Here is a 20,496-nt window from a genome sequence, read left to right on the forward strand (position 1 = left end):
TATTATTATTATTATTATTATTATTATTATTGTTCATCTACTCATTGACATGAACATTGGAACTCCTTCTTCTATTGGTGACGTCATAACTTAAAATTATGGTAAAAGGATAATTTTTAAAAAGATTATCAAAATCAAGGGTTTGTGAGGAAGAAGTTGATGATGACCCTAATCTCGAGAGTTCATCGTCCCCTAATATTAATGATACATCAATCATTTGTGTTGTTAGGGAAACAATAAGGAGTGAGTTAAAGGAGTTCAAGTCTCTTGTGGATGAGCTGAAAGAAGAAAATAGTGGCCTTCGATTGGAAATTCAAAAACAAAATGGAATTATCGATCTTCTCAAAAATGAAAGCAAGATCCTTGTGATAAAATTAATTCAATCAACAGTGAGCTAAACAAATATGAAATATACTCAAGGAGAAATTCTACTCGGATTTTTGGTATGGCAGAGGATCATAACGAATCAAAGTATCATTGTCTGATAAAAGATTGACTCTACTTAACAATACAATGAAACTGAACATACACGAAAAAGACTTGGACGCCCTGTGAAGGACAGGGAGAAAATGCGCGATCAAACCTAGTGTTATAATTGTCAAGACTCTGTCCTTCAATTTCGTCGGCAGTTAAAAGACCCTGGACTGTCAATGAAGGCTTAAAGACATCTAACGCCAGATTGCTCCGCAAAGCAAAAGACCACTCTTATGTAGACAAGGCTTGGTCGTACCGAGGCAAAATCAATGTAATTACTAAAAATGGAGGACGAGTTATTCTGGATCCCCTTTATCCAGTGGAAGATCAGTTGGGATCTTGTGAAATTAGCCCACCATCATGAGATGACGAAAAAAAGCGTAAAACAAGTTGCCACCCAAACTGTTCACGTTGCGCCAAAATCCTCTAATGATATTGTTGGAACGACTCGATCCAATTGTGGTGAAACATCAGGTCGCCATACTAAAGATACCGATAGGAAAAGACAAACCAGGGTTGCTGACAACAATAAGAATTCTCGTCAAATTGCAGGAAGTGGGGAAACTTATTCTTCACGAAAGATCCAGCCTAGCTACCGGCAAAATGACGTTGGCAACCTGTGGACATCAACACCAACATCTTCTTACCCAAACACAAAGAATCATTATGATATTGGATATTATCAAATTTTGTATAGTAATTATTTGAAACTCTCAAATGTACAAAGTTGGACATGCCAAATGATGTAAATAGAGTAAATTATACTACGAATATTGAATATGACACTTATTTATGTATTAGATAGTTAATACTCAATATTTTCAATAATCATTGAATGCTGTTTATATAAATAATAAATTGTAACTATGAATTAAAGTTACACACAGAGCATTTAAACGTTTTTAGAACCTATTAGCTCTTAAACGATACGATACGATCCGATAAGATACGAAAATTATTGACCTGTTAACTGCCGTAATCTTAAAAATCACGTATTAAAAAACTGGGCAAAAACTCAAGATGAAGGTCATTTAAATCGATCGATATTTGAAGGACGAGTTGACTTGTCACCTTTTTAAATACGTGTTTTTCCAGAGTACGACAGTTAACTTTTAGCTCCTTCAGATGAATTCGCAAACCTCTATGATAGTGTACAATGCTTCATTTTCTTCCAACAGATCGTAACGGATCAAAATCTCAATTCCAGCGTAATGTGTCCTTATTTCACTAGCACAATCATCATTGACATATTTTTCTTCATCGTCAATATCATCTTCATCGTTACAGATAATTACTATGTTCAGGAAATTAACAGATTTTTTAGTATTCCACTATGAAGGCAGTGCCCTCAAGCAAGGATTGGTAATACTACTAATTATTACTAAATGCTGAGTGAGACCTAAGAAGATAAACTCGATCGATAGAAAATGGACGACAGAGCGCTTGCAATTGATAAATAGAGTTCCTTATCATCACTATATTATTCTCTCCTCTATCTACCTCTACTCCTCCTCCTCACCCTCCTTCTCCTTCCATCTCCCTCTATTTCTCCCGATCCCCTGTATCATCATCATCATCATCATCATCATCATCATCATCATCATCATCATCATCATCATCTTCATCATCATCATCATCATCATCATCGTCGTCGTCGTCGTCGTCGTCATCATCATCATCATCATCATCATCATCATCATCATTACAAACACCACTCCAACATAATCACCATTTTCATCACCATCTTCACAACCACCACCACAACCTCCACCAAAACCACTACCACAACCACCACCACCACCGCTTCTTCTTCCTATACCACCACAACAATCATCATTATCACAACACCATCATTTCAGATTAGAAAAAAGATCATAATGAAATCGAAAAACAACGTTGCCGTCTGTCATACTCTCTATGTAATACAATATTATTTTTAGACTTCTAAGCGTTGGATGGTTATAGAATCATTGGTCGAAAACTCCTCACCATACATGATTGTGCCTAAGGTGATTCATATGGTGTTGTGGTATGAGTGTCTGGACACTGGAATGGTAAGTCTTTCATGATGTTGTTGGTTTGGAGTTCTTTCAAAATATTGAACCGTATTACGTGAGAGAGAATGAAAAATAAAGAGGAGATGAATACACTCACAACTAACGAAAACTCATTTTTAACTTTCTTATAGAAATCGTACCTTGAATTGTAATGTAACTTTTATGTAGGTATAAGCTATCATTTTTTTATTTTCTCTTCTTCTAATCCATATGTTTCATAACTTTTTAATAAGTCCATCGATAAACTTTTTTCTTCTTCCTGCGTACGTATTCCCTGCCCCCAAATAATGATCCTACTTACCTCAAGGATCTTCATCCACCTTTTTTTTATAGTATTGTTACCTCTGTTTTGTCAGTATTTATGTTCAGTTGGTGTTTCTTGGACGTCTTTTATCATGACTTGTTTGAGGCCAATAAAGTCAATGCCGTCAGCATATGCAATTTCCATGGGAGTTTGTTTTTAAATTCTGATTGGGCTGAAGATACATATTATTTACCCATGTCTTTTAAAGCATTTTCTATGTATATGCTAGTTAAAACGGGGCTCAAACTCTCTCTCTCTCTCTCTCTCTCTCTCTCTCTCTCTCTCTCTCTCTCTCTCTCTCTATGTGTGTGTGTGTGTGTGTGTATATGTGTGTGTGTGTGTTTGTGTGTGGTGTATTAATGTTGCTAAGAAATTATTTTTATTCTGAGGCACCGACTGTTGTGGTCGTTATCCAGATTTCGGATTAATCTAACTTGTCTTCTAGAACTATTCCTTTTATAATCTTTAACAAGGATTGGCGATTAGTGGCATCGAAGGCGGCAGACATAGTCCATTCCGCCGAGATTAATTTTCAGCGCAAATGACCTGTTTCTATTCAGTGTGATTGGGGAGGAGATTTTTCTGATTGTATTGAGCAACGTATTTGGCCTCAAATGCTTTGGAGGTCCTTTCGGGTTTCTGGGGTTTGGTACGGTTATCAGTTCCCCTTTAATAATATTCAGGTGTTGGTGATGTTCAAACGTACCCCATCTGAACACAAGAAATTTAGACATTGTCCTAAATAGAGACCTAAACTGACTCCAAAATAACCAAGAAATAAAATCAAAGGAATATCGTGAACTGTGGAAGGACTTGACACGGACGATCAGAGTTCAGCCGAGGTGGATGGTTAGGAAGCAATATGCCAATAAAAGTCAAGTCAAATCAAGGCAAGGTTTACCTCGTGCTTTTGAATAACAATGAAAAGTAATTATATGGCAATCTATTACGTATACTTATTATTTTCCAGATGTTTCCATAGTGCATACGAATCCATTGGTTATCAATCTAAATGTCAGTCGAAGAACTTCACTATCTACTATTATCAAAATATTCCCAAGCCTCTTAAAGCCTCTAAAATTCGTAAGCGTGAGTAAAGAACCCTTTATAAAGACAATAATGTGCCACACAGAGCGGGACTCGAACCCTGGTCCTTCTGGTTCCAAGGCGAGATTCATACCACAAGAACATATAGCCGCATAATATGAAATCTGAAAATGAATAAAACAAAAACGTAAGAGTGCACTCTTCCACCTTGACAACCACATAGCCAATTGACAGCTCAGTGTGCATACCAAAAATTCTACTCTTCCACATGACCCCAACCCTAAATACCTAGGAGTGATAATACACGAAACCTTCAAATATATACAACACATTAAAATACGGCGAAAAATTACGCAAATTGTATGGGATAAATTTTACAAAATCAAACTAGCTGGGCCATCTTGGGGTGGGGGGGGGGGGGGCAACTCAAATTATGCTTAGATCCTCTTCCCTCGCCATATGCAACAACGTTGCTGAATATGGTCTGCTGTTTGGCCCCCTTCATTTCAAACCAACAAATTAGACACCCTACTGAATGACTCCATGAGAACTACATCAGGTGTCTTAAACACTATCATTGTGGCTGCCTGGAATGTATGCCATTGCCCACTCAACTTACGTTGAGGGACATCACCCCCCAACCCCCCCCCCCCCCCAAAAAAAAAAAACACCAATGAATGACCAACACCAAAATCAATATCTCTTTTAAACACATGATATAAATTGCTCCTAAAACAACAAGCCTCAAATCAAGAAAAACTTTTTTACGGAATACAAAATGAAGCTTTCGACCTCAAAATTGCACTGAGGGATGATTTGGCACCGAGAAATATCCAAAGGAGGAGAAATTATTGAAGATCTCACGAATGTCCCATTTCCAGGCTTCAAGTCATTAAATAGAAAACGTTGGTCCACCTGCAACAGATACATGGCAGAACAGACACAAAGTTAAATCGTTAGGGATACAAAACTTTACCAAACTGCCCTTGTTACCACTAATCACCCAATGTTCAAATATAACACCATATGAAGGATATGAGATGATCCACAAGGATGATGAGGTTTTCATTGAGTTTTTTAAAGTGGAGATGTGATATGGCCAAACGAGAATAGGACTGGGACGCTTTGTCAACTTGATTGTCAATCTGATTTGTTCTTTCCACTGATGACGATCTGCTGCGATGGATCTCAGGTGTTCTAAATCGTTTTCGCATCTCAGTTCTTGTGTGTCATCTAGGCGCTTGGGGTCTTTATTTATCGTAGTGTATATGCTTGTTGTGGGTCTGCCTTTGTGTTTGTTATGTCCGCTTGGTGTAAAAAATAATGCCATTGCATTATTAGCTGGAATATTTCTGCCTCTCCTTATGTTTGGAAAGCACAAGAGTCTGAATCCGTTTAGATTATTGTCGGCGCAATTTTTGATTTTTATTTCCTGAATACACAACGCATCTATTTTGTACTTTACACAATCATTAATGAGTTGTTGCTTTCTAATATTGTTGTTCAAGGATCTAACATTGAAAGCAGTAATGTTTATATTTAACGTGGGTCCATTCACTCGAAAAAGGGAAGCTTTAAGACATAATACTCTGAGCCGAAGTTCAGTGTTAATAGATGAAAATAGGTGTTTGTGTGTGTGTGTGTGTGTGTGTATGTATGTATGTGTGTGCGTGTGTGTGCTTGCAAGGGAAGGAGTGAGAGATAGAAAAAAAGAAAGAAAGAAAGAGAGAGAGAGAGAGAGAGAGAGAGCGAGAGAGAGAGAGAGAGAGGGGGGGGGGATGAGAGAGGGACGGAGAGAGAAGAAGAAGAAAGCTCATTATTAAGAAATAGAGCGACAATGAGATGAAGTAATGAGATGAAATATAAACCAAGATCAAAACTATATCTTCTTCAAGTACCAAGTCTGTGCCAGACATCGGTGATCATGATAAACCATTCATCTCTTTGATCAGATAACCTCACAAAACTAATATTACTCTTCTCTTTCTTTGTCACCCAGCTGTTCAAACTATTCAAATATGTTTTTCTTGGTCTACCTTTACTCTTTTTACCTTCTATCTTTCCTGTGAGAGCAAGATGTTCAATACATTTATGTCGATTTAGGTGTCCTAAAAATTGCATTTGTCTTTTTCTTATTGTACGAATTAATAGCCTTTTAGTTTCAGCTTGCTCTAATACTTCTTCATTAGTTTTCTTCTCTGTCCATGAGATTCTTAACATCCTTCTAAGAAATCACATTTCTGCTGCCTCCAGTTTCTTTCTAATGTCTTCTGTAATTGTCCAGCTTTCGCAGCCATATAATAATACTGACCATACGTAGGCCTTCAAAACCCTATGTTTTGTTGTCATTGAGATATTGTGGTTTTTAAAAAGATAGGGGGCGGAAGGGGGGAGGAGAGGGGTGATTTTAAAGAATTCTAGACTGCGATAGTATTATTATTGACCCCCTTTCTCCCCTGTTAAGTATTTTTTTTTAAATAGGGACGGGGCAAATAGAGAGAAAGAGGAGAAAGAGAAAGAAAGAGAGAGAGAGAGAGAGAGAGAGAGAGAGAGAGAAAGCGAGAGAGAGAGAGAGAGAGAGAGAGAGAGAGAGAGAGAGTGATAAATATTTCCTCGCTTCCCTCAACATATTATCATTTCACCCTGCATTTTTTAAAACAGCAAACGGTGCAAATGGTTGAGAAAGGACAACAACAAGCTCATGTTTCTTTTCTTCGAAACATATAGTTTATCGTATTTAAGAGTAGATGTAAATATGATTTTCACATCAGAAATAAAATTCCCAATCAAATGTGTGATTTAGGACTTTAATATATCACTCTTATTTGAGCGGGGTTTGTAGAAAACACAAAAAAGCTTTGTAACAGAGGAAATGTCTATGTTGTATCCCCCCCCCCCCCCAGTCATTAGAACTGCTCAAGTTCACGCTTTATCAAGGATGATGATGTTTTATAATTTCCTTTTCTTAAAGTAAACAAAAAACACTTATTACTTGGTTATATAATCCTCTTTTAAGGTATTTGTTATTGGAATTCTCCAGATGAAATCTTTGCAATTTCATAAGTTGGAGTTTGCACATGCAGCCAATATAACTCGGGGTCAAGTCCGTGTAATAGCTCTTTTTAAACAATTAAAATATTCTTTTTTCAACTTTGAATAGACTTCTCGTTTCTCTCTAAAACAACAACTTTTATAATAGCACAGCAAAAATAAGCTGACGTATACGTGACCGAATTCCCGTCTTATTTCAGGGACACTTTCCAATTTAATATTGTTACATACAGTAATATCATATTAAATCCACATAATATCTAACCCCCCCCCCCCCCCCCTCCCGTCACAAGAGCTGTTTACTATCGGTTTTGATAAACTATTTATTTTAAAATTCTGTTGTTTTATTGTGTTTTCTTAATTGTTTGTCGACCCTTAACGGAGACAAAAAGTCAAATCGTCGATTAGTTTGCCTTGTGTTTGTTGCAATGAGTGGTTTGATATTTAATTGTTATTCTTTTTATCAGCATTGGCTTTATATTAAATTTAACGCTGCTCATCATTGACGAAAAGCTTTTATACAATATGGCCAGGAATTTTCCAAAAAGTATGCACAACTCTCCCGAGACTTCAAAGATATCTCCGATTTTAAAAGTCTTTGTAAGTTGGTGATCATTTTGATTGATAAATATATGAAATAAAATATTTCCAACAAGGCGTTTTGTCATTGATTGATAACATAAGAGGTAAACGGCAATCTATTTATAGTCTCTGTTGTGTACATTATAGCTTGTCGGATAAATAGAAGACGATGAAATAGTAATGCTATAACTGGAACTCAAATAAAATAGATCTTTGTTTCTGGCTGAATCTAATAGGAAGACAATTGAACTAGGCAATACTGGCACCGTGCCGTATCAAGTCACTTTGCATCGATATGTCCCGATACGTGGACACCTCAAACCCATTGAATACCCATTCTTTACCAACGATGACAAATTCGATAAGGCACTCAACCAGTCAATATCCACGTAATCAATAAATAAAACAGTCACTTCTCATCGAAAACACACACACATAAATACACACAAATACACACATACACAAACACACACATACACAAACACACACATACACATAGACACAACGTAACGGAACTGGTGCCTTTGTTTATTATGGCATAAGAGTTAATGTCAACCGATAGCAGGAATATAAAGAGAAAGAGTAGAATCGAAGATATTAACTCATTAACGGCAATTTCTTTTCACCTACTATAGATCCTGACTGCATTTTCACTAAAACAACTGTAATATTGTAGACAGATTCGCATTGATATTGATCTTATCTCTGACATGAAAGCTACAAGCTTCGGTGCTAGATTCGAGTAAATTCGAATCCCGCGGGTAAATAGTCAACAGTCAGAATTTCTTACCTCTAATACCCTTTTATTTAAAGAACGGAAGCCAAATCACGTACATCTATCTAATTTCTACGTCTTTTCTCGGTCAGACAACATTCGAGGTGTGAATTTCTTACAAAAGTAAGAAATAACATTTTTTTAAAGTAGATTAAGAGCGCTTTCTGACAACAAATTAAACACGATGTCAGCTCACAAATTAGATTCAACAAATAAGATAACCAATAATTATGTAACTTGAATTAACCAAGGGAATACGCTTCAACAGTCGTAACGTCACTTCCATCGTAATGACGCATGGTAACTTAGTAACTGGCTCTAAACTATCGGAACAATGTAATATTTCTACGACGAGCATAAAAGCGTATCCAGAGTAAAGAAAAAAACATAAATCTGATCATGTTTTGACTTTTACACATTCTGATCGCAAGACATATGAAAATTTCTAGCCAGCATGAAGAATAAAAAGTACCGATTTTCTTTGTTTAGTACCACGATGGTCGCCGTTGCTGGGCGACGTGACATCAGACTATTGAATCCAATTCTACCGGTTTATATGACTGAATCCCACAATTGTCCTATATCGTCGACTAATGATTTATACAATGTTTTTCCCTATTGATAATGATAAAAGTAATATTAATAATAATAATAATAATAATAATAATAATAATAATAATAATAATAATATAATAATGATAATAATAATAATAATAATAATAATAATAATAATAATAATAATAATAATAATAATAATAATATATGATAATAATAATAATAATAATATAATAATAATAATAATAATAATAATAATAATAATAATAATAATAATAATAATAATAATATAATAATAATAGATAATACTGATATTAATAATAATAATAATAATTTAATTAATAATGTCTACATGTCTCGTCCTGTATGCTAATTGTTTCTGTTAGCTTGAGACCCATTGTAAAGCGATGTTAGCACATTTAATAGATACTACTCTATATTAAAGCGGACATTTATATTATAAAGGTCAATAAGCACAATCTGCACATTTATTTTTCATGTCCTTGAAGCATTGGCAATGCAGCGAAATGGGTTCTGTCAAACAAGACAGTGTGTTCAGCTCTCGGAATTTTCAACAATCAAATTAGCCAGTTTGCACAGTGAGGCATGTTGGGTCATTTAAAATAATGATAAACAAAGCCAAGTGTTTATTTTCCATATCAAAAATCCAATATTTGCACAGCTACAAATAATGTGCTAAATTCCTGAATTAAGACAATGGATGAATACAAGTTGCCATATTATACGAAATTTACTCAGCAGCACCAGCAGCTTCTAATGATCTCACACTAATATATTATGATGGATATTATTATCCAAGTATAACCGACCAACACACAAAACTATGTGTAACCTTTAAAATGTACAGTCTTGTTAATACAGTTTGGTGAGAATTACTCATAAACGCGGATGGTAAAAAACATTAACAAAGACCCGAGTGACGTCAACTTCATTCTATCCATATTACATTATTAAAAATTGCAAAATTATTAGAGAGATCCAGAAACTTATGGAAGGACGATTGGGTCAGAAATATTTTAAAAAAACAAAAAACAATCCACTCTATGCGGATTCGAATCTGTTGCTTGTCTAAGTCCACAGCTGAACTATCTGAGTGATTGAAACTCTCACATTTGATCAATTAAAACAACAACAATCATCTATTGGATAGTGATCGACAGTGACCACACAATCACAACATATCACTCTACAACTGGTTATAAATGGTATCATCTGTTCTGAGATACAATTTGAACCAGTTAACTGCCGTACTCTGGAATAACTCGCATTAAAAAATTTGGCCAGAAAACTCGTCCTTCAAATATCGATCGATTTAAATATAATATATTTAAATATAAATCGATCAATATTTGAAGGACGAGTTTTCTGTCCAAATTTTTATACGATTTTTCCACAGTACGGCAGTTAACTGGTTAAAGGCCCAACGGCTCTTTTCTGTCCCAAACCATTTTGACAAGATACTTTAAAATGAGAAAATAGATTTTAAAAACCCTCTGAGGCCTTTTAGAAAAATTGACAATTGACAAGTATGAGAACGTCTTAATTCATTACTTTTTGAAGTAACAAATAGCTGAGCAACATAAAAGAGCACATATTTTTGTCAGTGTATAAACTAAGCGTTTATATCCAGATTTTCTTTCCTAAATGGCGTGCCCTTCCAATTGCCTTGTTTAAGAAAAAAAAAACAGGAGGATAAGCTGAGAGCGAAAAGAAAAAACTGTTGCAAAGAAGTATGATTACCAAGGGATTTGTCTGATCGCGCCATCACAATCGGGAGAAAATGGGGTTTTAAAAGTTGTTTTTTAAATTGCTTAAGTAGTTTTATATTGATGGGATACGATTTACATGACAGAATATTCTCTCTCTCTCTCTCTCTCTCTCTCTCTCTCTCTCTCTCTCTCTCTCTCTCTATCTCTCTCTCTATCTCTCTCTCTCTTAGTACCAGCCCAAAAGGTGATCGAATCCCAAAATGTTTGGTAAAATATTTTTTTTTTTAAATTATCACTGAAACGCGTTCGCGACAGGCAAACAGATAGACACCATTGGCAGGCTTCTCATACAAGACTCAAGAGAAAGTAAACATAAAAAGATAACATCTGTTTGTAAGTATAGCTTGTTTGTTTAGTCTTTATTTTGTTTTTTTGTTTGTTTGTTTGTTTTCAATTTTTTTTTTTAGTTTTTCGTTTTGTTGTGTTTGTTTGGATTTTTTTAGGTGTTTTTTTTAGATTACTATTTTTCTCTTTTTGTCTGTAGATGTCCAGTTGATTGTTTGGTTCTGTTTCGTTTTGAAACATTTTCTTTCGACATCTATTATAATATATATAACGACTATTACTGTTTGAGCTTTGAGACGCTTGCCAGAGAGATCATCAATTATTACTACATCATTTGCTCTATCAAAGAAGTATGCTACAACCTCTGGGCATTTTTGTGGCTTTGTGGGATGACAGTCAATTTGTGACCTGTAGATATTGGGTTCAAGTCCCGCTTTGCACTTCGCAAAGATGAGTACACAGTCATATTCCTACCTTACTGAGGTTAAATGAGTTCCTGGCCGATTACTGCGTTGTCTCTGTCAAATATAAATGGTAACAGCGCCTTACAGTTATGATAACTCGTTCTACATGTCAAACGCTGTTGTTGGCTTGAGACCACTTGTAAAGCGCTCTAAGTACGTAATTTATATATATACGAGTATATATATATATATATATATATATATATATATATATATATATATATATATATATATATTGTAATTGTTTTGTCTCTCGGGAATGAAGTTACTTGACTGAACCTTTATATCTTATATTGATTGTAAACTGGTTCATTTTATAAGGAGTGGTAAGGATTTAATAATGAAATTGATATAAAGAGGGTTTTCTATGTATGCCGACACGATGGCATCCCCATCGCAAAACAAATGATTCTCTTAGTTCATGACTTAGAAAGTAGAAAGACATTTATATTCATAAACACACCCATTCCGGATTGAGGAAGTAATCTAATTAATCTTGAAATTGAAATTTTGCACTGACTTCACCTCGGGGATTAAATTGATTCTAAGTGAAAGAAAAAACTCACGAGCGGATATCTTGATTGGCACTATATATTCTATTGTTGATTTTACTTTTGAATAGAACTCTCTAAGTAGGTTTGAATTGCTGTTGCCAATTTCTATCTTCTGTCTTCGGTTATTTATTAGAGAGCTCCATCAAAACTACATTTCGCTTCGTCTGTTAGTCTTGTACCGGAAACTGATCCTTTCATCTAAGATGGCAGTAGATGGATGCGGTGGATGGACGCCGTTTATAGCGATAATAACAGCGAGACATCAGTCTTCGTAAGAACAGGTCCTCATGGTTGTTCTTTGCATGAGAAAAGCCTAAAACAATAAATTATACCTTACTGATAAGATAAATCAGATGCTCCTTGATTTTGATAAGATGATATAATATTGGTTTGCTGTGACCGAAGTGTACTTATTTGCAGGTCTGTTAACTCAAATTGCTATTGGCTCTTAAACCATCCCCATAGCCCATATTATTTGCGTTCGATTATCAGACCAAATAGCGGCCCCTAGATTGTGGCCAATCGTCTCGTCGTTGAGAATTCGATACTTCAACCAAGTTTTCTTCCTTTTTTTCCATACTCTGGAAAAACACGTATTTAGAAAATTGGCCAGAAAACGTGTCTTTTAAGAATCGATCGATGAAAATGACCCTGAATTTGGCGAAGGTTTGATAGTTTTTTTCCAAGATTAGGGTCCTTTAAATCAATCGATATTTGAAGGAAGAGAATTATGGCTAAAATTTTAATTACGTGTTATTCCAAAGTGTGGCAGTTAACTGGTTAAATTCAATTTATTCATCTGGTTTATACTGACATAACACCATATCAATAATGGGTTATATATCATTCTCCCAGTTTTAGATGTCCCCAACTCGTCACAACTGCTTCGAAGAAGTCTCAGGATTAAGACTTGCTGACATGTTGAGCTGTATGTTAAGTTATTGATATGTATGAAAAAAAAGTTTTTAAGCTATAATTGGGAAAAGATATATTGTCAGTAAGCGTAGTATTAGACTGCCAAATTGAAAATTTTAAAGACCTTATAAATATCGCGACAGGGGTAACTGATTAGTAAAATCATAAAAGGGTTGATATAACCACTAAACATAAAAGAAACATATCATGGGTACACTCTCCAGACTAAACATAAAATAAATATAAATAACAACACATTGCAAATTCAGCAAGAGAGTTGACACCCAGCGGATGATGATGATTCGACGACGATAATAGTGATGATGATGTGATGATGGTGATGATGATGATGATGATGAGGCGGAGGAGGAGGAGAGGAGGAGGAGGAGGTGGAGGAGGAGAAGGAGGAGGAGGAGGAGGAGGAGGAGGAGGAGGAGGAGGAGGAGGAGGAGGAGGAGGAGGACAAAGATGCATGGTGTTACCTCTCTAGGCTTATCAATATAAGATTGAGGACAGTGGCGTTGGCAGTAAGGTTTTCAACGAAACCAGAAAGTTTACAGAGGAAGTCCGACAGTGTCCAGTAGAATACAATCGCCGTCACAACAGCATGGGGTACACAAACCTGTGGGGGGAAAACACATTATATTTGCAATACTCAGAGGGAAAATAGCATGTGGCTGGTGGTGGTGGTGGTTGTATTGGTGGTGGGGATTGTTTGTATTTAATAAAGGCTTTTTCTTAAAAATTAATTTCATTTGTTTTAAGTTCAAATAACTTCATGAATATGTTATGCGTTATTGTAGCATTTGTAGCGTGAGACAGCTCATCTATAAAGAAAAAGGGCGCCAGAGGCTCCCCAAGAACATGACGTCTAATATCCCGCGCGTGCGTGAGCTGCAAACCAATGAAAATTAATGTGAGATCGGCCATAACAAACCATTTGGAGAAAAACAATTTACTACATGAAGCACAGCATGGCTTCAGAAAAAAATATCTGATTCTCGTACAACTTCAATTGTCTCTATGATAGAAGAAATCCAATTAGAATTCGAAAAAGGATATCAAACCAACCTGATTCTACTGGCATTTAAAAAAAAGTATTTGACAATGTACCAGATGGAAGAGATCTCCAGGTTGGGAGATACAGGTGATACTTTACGCCGGAGAAAGGCCCTCATCAATTGCCGAAGTAAAAAGTAGGCTTGTGGGGGAGGGACGGGGGTGTCCAAGTTCGAATATAAAAGTAAAAGGAATGAAGTTGACGTCACTCAGAATGTTGTTATGGTTTTTTTTTGACCTCCTGTATGGTAATTTGTTCTCACTGAATTATATCAATCAGGCAATAGACGTTTAAGTTCACACTTGTTTTTGTTTTTTGTTTTTTTTGTTGCGTTTGAACCTTTCATCTGGCGGACATTTATTGTGATTTTTGTTTTTGTTTAAATGCAGAGCATCAACAGGATTCCGTTCTTTTCCCGTACTAATCTATCTTTATAATATAAAAGATCTTCCAGGAAATAAAACATCTAGTGTCCGCATGTTCGAAGACGATACAGCATTGTAGAGATATATAAAATATTTATAAGACACCAAAGAATTGAACAGGGACTTTAACTATCTGGGGGTTTCAGCATCAAAAAAGCTATTAAATTATGTTTTTTTACAACGTTATCCATAATTTGTGAAATCTTTCTTTCTAGAAAAATCGTAAATTGCCCAATAAATATACAAGCAGCCTTGTAGAAAAAAAAGTGTGTGTCCTATGTTGGAATACGCTAATGTAGTGTCGAACCCCGACAACACAGCACTCATCGATGACATCTGAAATGTACAAAAAATGACCTGTACCGCGTATTATTATACACTCTTTTTAGGTATAAGCACGTACGACCATGAAGAATATGTTCTATTGTTTTTAAATGTTATTACGTATTTAAATTTATTATGTGCCATTGCTAGCATGAAATAAGTGACAACTGCAACCTCTAGCAGGGTGCGTGTTGATCACTAAGATTTACTTCACTCTGCAACTCAAGAATAGAATCTTGGGGAAAAAATAACTGTAATATAAAGCATTAGGTATTTCTGTTCGGTAAACCGTAGATATGAGATTCAATCCCGAGTCAAGGCAATACCGTACTTATTATTTGAACAAAGAAGTAGTATAAAGGATTGAGACATTGATAAAGATTACTACCTTAGGCAATTTGATCAACGAAAATGAAGACATCAGAAAACGAAAGCAGCTGGCCACCAACGCATTCAACCAACTCCAAGATGTATGGAATAGAAATAACATAATCAGTGAGAATAAACGAATACAGATTTACGAGGCACTGATTATTCCGATATTGACATATAATTGTGGAACTTGGGGCCTCACAAAAAAGAACTTAGAAAGTCTCGATTCATACTAGAGCAAACAATTACGTCGCGTGATCGGAATCTATTGGCCAGAGACAATTACAAATACTGTTCTCTATGAAAGAACCAGGGTCCAACGCCTGAGTACAATAATAAAAGAACAGCGATGGAGGCTATTTGGTCACATCTTACGTCGAAAAGATAAAATCCCAGCCCAAACTGCAATGACAGAATATAGGTCCTGGGTTCGAGCCTCGCTCGGTGCATAGTTGAGTCCTTGGAAAAGACTCTTTGCTCACATTCTCTCACCGTACTCAGGTGTAAAATGAGTACCTGGCCGTCAACAGCATTGTCTCTGTCGGAAAGAATTGTAATATTTATCGCCTAACAGGCGTTATGTCTCGTTCTTCATGTTACGTGCTGCTGTTGGTCAGGGACCCTTTGTAAAGCGCTTTGAGCACATATAGTGGATATTGCTCTATATAAAAGTTGTATTTTTTCCTTCATGGCAACAAATATGTAGGAAGACCACCAACATCAATAGTAACTACCCTGAACCAGGACCTCTCTACATATCAGAAATTTCTGGATTCAGATGAGGCCGAATTAATCCCTGAAGAACTAAGAAATACTGCAGTGCCCTCCGTACTAAAGTCACAACAAGATTTTGACAGCCTCAAAACTCTGGCCCAGGACCGTGACCAATGGAAACAATTAACAACATGGATGGAGAGAGCAGTTATACTTATCGACCATGACTGAATCACACAATTCTCAGCAAGCGTCATTCGGACTGCGAAGCTTACTACTACTACTCCTCCTCCTCCTCCTCCTACTACTACTACTACTACTACTACTACTACTACTACTACTACTACTACTACTTCCTTAATTCATACGATGATTTCATGCTTATATACGTGATAATAATTATATATCATTAATTGGTGCAATTAGGTAGTCTGCGTTTACTTCCGCGATATGATAAACTAGCATCAATATTAAAGGTGTTAAATTCTACTTTTCTAAAATTATTGTGTTTCTACTATAAGACTTAAACTTTCACCGTATTAATATTTGAACACATTGAGTCCGCATAGTATTCATTTTCTTTCAAGCAGTCAACGGGTTAGAGATCGTGAAAAAAGACTGAGCATATTTTTGTAGTCACCCTGCAATAATTTGGCGTTCAATACTTCCAAGATTTCCAGTTTATTCTATTCTGAGATTCCATCATATCAATGTGTCTTTTAAAGGCTTCCTTTTACAGTTCTAATTATTCTTTTTCCAAAGCAAAGTTCCCGCAGGCAAAATTAATTCCCAATGAACTAGACCTACATGAGATAAATGTTACAAAAACAAAACAGAATTGAATATTTTTGTAAACAAAAAAATCTAATTCAAAATTTGTTAGGAAAGCGTGTAAAGAATTCGGTTGCGTTCAATTGTATAATGAATACTGCTTATTTGAATCTTTTAAGCTTCCAAGTACTAGTTATATAATGACGAGGTTTTATCATTAATCTTCAACCGTTATGGCACAATATCTGTTTGCAATTTTAAAACAAAATATATTTTTATTCTTTTGAGTTTCTGATGATAAAGAAGGAATAATTAATTGGTGATTTTTATCCGACCCTGAAAGATAAATCCAACACTTTTGAAAATCGAATTCATATTAAGATACATTTCTTCTAATTATTATTATTGTTATTATCATCATCATCATCATCATCATCATCATCATCATCATCATCATCATCATCATCATCATCATAACAATCATCAGCACCATTATCATCATCATCATTAATATTTCCGACACAATACCGGTTTAAGGAGGTGGGTCAACTATTGTTGATGTAATTTTCGTAGATTTTGTGTCCCAAACAGTCAATTCTGAATTGTTTCTCACTGATATATTATGTTTGCTAACAAAGAGTTTGTGCTCGAAATGTCATGTATTCCTCTTTTTTTTTCCACTGATGTCCGCTTACTGATAAAGGTACTCTGCTCGAAACGTTTGTGTTTTGTTCCACTTTCTATGTGATATGTAATTTGTTAACTAATAAAGGTTCCGTGATCTCAACGTTCGTGTTTAGTATTGTTTATTATCGATAACCTCTGAATTTTTATAGTAATTTACCAATCTAGAATTGAGACAGCATCCTATCGTCCATTGCTTAACTTGTTAAAGCAAATATTTTGCATCCTCGTAACCAATCTGTAGATGGACCATTTTGTACAGCACTGAACTCATGGAGAAACGGATACCTCGAACCAAATTCGATCAAATCCTTGTTGGTGAAATTAAGGCTAGCTTTGGCTCAATCGAGATTTTATAATTATGTTTTTTTGCCTTCTCCAAGAACGCCGTTTTGCTTTCCAAGCTATGATTGAGTGCGTCGTATTGAGTTTGAGTTGTCTGAAGGCACTTTTGCGAAAGTAATTTATTCAATCTGAGAGGGGTATGCAGTTTTTAGTCTGTTTTATGCTACAGAAACTAGAATGATCTCCGGCTCCAAAGAGACTACACACACCTTGTGACCTGAAGGTCCCTGGTCCGAGACCTTCTGTAGGCAATGCAAAGTTGAGTCCTTGAAAGAGACTTTTTACTCTCACCGCACTGAGGTAGAATGATATCCTTGCTAGAAACTTCGTTGTCTCTGACGGAAAAATGTAATAGCCCTTTTCATGTTTTGCCCTACATGGTAAGTGCTGCTGATAGTTTGGGACCCCTTGTAAAGCGCTTTGAACACATTTGATAAATATTGCGTTATATTAACTCTCAATTTGTGTGTGCTTTTGTTTGTTTGTGTGTGTGTGTGTGTGTGTGTGTGTGTGTGTGTGTGATTTTAAAAATAAAATCATAAACGGATCTTTCCGATCTTGCATTTGAAACCCATGCCTTGTTCCTGGTTTCTTAGAACATTCTTATTTTCATGTCATAACATAACTCACAGCAGGAGGTAGAGAGGGAGGAAGAAGACGAAGAGAAGAAGGAACGGTGGCAGTGAAGTAAGAAGAGGAAAAGAAGGAGGATTGTAGAGAAATGTGGTGATCGAGACAGTGGCGGTGGAAAAGGGGGGGGGTGGTTTTGGAGGAGAAGGAGAATGAAGGATAGGATGAGTATATGCCGAAAGAATTGTAAGAACGTATGAGCAACAGTAGAAAGATGAAAGACTGGAATGAGTTAGTGAGTAAAGCTTTGAGAATTAAGGACGTATAAAAACAAGACAGTCCGGGCCTATAAAAAAGAAGTCCTTCAGAACCATTAGGCCCACAGAGTTTATCCCGATTTCTGTATCGTGAAATGGGCAATAGCCTTTGTTTTATATCCTTTGCATAAGACGATAGTCTACCACCTAGCACTGTCCGTCATATCTAACAGACCGAGCTACTTAACACTGCTTGGTGGATGGATGAATAACAATGTGAAATTGAATGTAAGCTTCAATTTAATATACCAAAACAGATAAAATGGACGTTTCGGGTTTCCCCTTTATCAACAAGACAGGATGAATGAAATGCAACAGAAGAATGAGAAAAAAATATCTTGGTTTCAACAGAAATCGAACTTGGTTCTGTTGCGTGTGAAGCGAGCGCACTACCAAATGAACTATCGGGACCTCCAATCCTGGTCTTTTGGTAAGTTTTTATTCCCAATGCTTTGATATTGGTTGTGTTTTGTTGTGGTTTTTTTTTTCTACCAGACAGATGATCGTAAATTGGTTATTCAAATAATGACACCGGCTACGTAATTTCCGTCGTTAATTAAATCCACATCCTCATTCTACCTTACTCACAATGCTGTTTGCACAGGGCTAGTAGAGAGATGGACGCACATCAATAGCAATCGTTGATTTGTTTGGTATACTCTCTTTATTGTGAACCCATCGATATCCCATAGGAATGTGTCATAATCTAGATAGCCATCTAAGCGGGTGAGTCAAAAAGTAATGGGACAAATGTCCTACTGAGTTCATTTCTTTTTCATGTGACGTCATATTTGGCTGAACTGAGCTTACACGTGTAGGTACTCTTTAAAACAAAAGCTAAAATTTTAATTCTTTAAAATTTTGATAAAGTTATGGCAGTTCAAAATGGCTGCACCTACGAATGTCGTCAGCGATAGGAAGGTGTCGTTGAATTTCTTATGTTCAAATAAGAGACCTCGAGTAACATTTTAAACGCCTTGGGAACGTTTATAAAACGCAGGCATTATTATTATTATTATTATTATTATTATTATTATTATTATTATTATTATTATTATTATTATTATTATTATTATTATCATTATCATCATCATCATCATCATCATCATCATCATCATCATCATCATCATCATCATCATCATCATCATCATCATCACCATTATTATTATTATTATTATTATTATTATTATTATTATTATTATTATTATTATTATTGTTATTATTATTATCATTATTTATTATTATTATTATTATTATTATTATTATTATTATTATTATTATTATTATTATTATTATTATTATTATTATTATTATTATGTTATTATTGTCACTACTATAATTATAATTATACTTACAATGATAACTACTGTTAATATTTTTAACTATTTACTTGTCATCAGTATTACTTACTAGCATTATCATAATAGTATTAAAAATGTTGTGCCATTTTTTTTTAGATTTTAGGTATACTCATTATCGGCTTAGTGCAACTCTCATTTTTGCGTAAATTGTTTGTTTTTGTGTGTGTTTTTTCTTGTATTTTTAAAACACATTTAAAAGAAAAAACACATTTTAGTCTTTAGAATGGCCTTATTTATTTTATCATTGGGATGAAAGATGGATTTATTACGTTACAGAAGATTTGCCTTTATTTTTGCAAAACGGATGTGAATGGCAACAGAAAAATGTCTGTCTTCATATTACATCCACAATTTCTAGCGTTAAAAAGATTGTGATGTTAGAGTAAAGCAGATAAAAATTCGTGTCTTTTATTACGTTTTTTTAAATGTTACTCGTTATATTAAAAGCTCGATTTGATTATCGTTAAAACTCCCATCAATACAGGTTTTAATATAACTCGTGAATTAAAAACCGTAAAAAAGACACTCACTGATTATCTGCTATTTATCATTCTCTAAAACTAAATATTATTAACTATTCAGATGAATAAAGAAGGTTTGTGTGTTATGTCAATTGATTTAACATCAGATTTCAATACAATTAATTCAAATGTTAGACTAACCTATATATTGATCAACTACAATGGTCTCATTATGTAAA

General features: G+C 35.1%; 1 protein-coding gene across 1 annotated transcript in view; it reads right to left on the reverse strand.

Annotated features, from left to right (window-relative positions):
* LOC144977328 (allatostatin-A receptor-like) overlaps nucleotides 1–20,496 on the reverse strand; it is a 184,512-nt gene that overhangs the window by 79,688 nt on the left and 84,328 nt on the right. The window contains exon 4 of the mRNA XM_078922410.1: nucleotides 13,336–13,475. Coding sequence (XP_078778536.1) covers nucleotides 13,336–13,475 — 140 coding nt within the window. The remainder of the gene's footprint in view (nucleotides 1–13,335; nucleotides 13,476–20,496) is intronic.

Source organism: Berghia stephanieae, chromosome 1, assembly GCF_034508935.2.
Source record: "Berghia stephanieae isolate SIO BIC M18660-M18661 chromosome 1, UCSD_Bste_1.3, whole genome shotgun sequence".
NCBI classification, from domain to species: domain Eukaryota; kingdom Metazoa; phylum Mollusca; class Gastropoda; order Nudibranchia; family Aeolidiidae; genus Berghia; species Berghia stephanieae.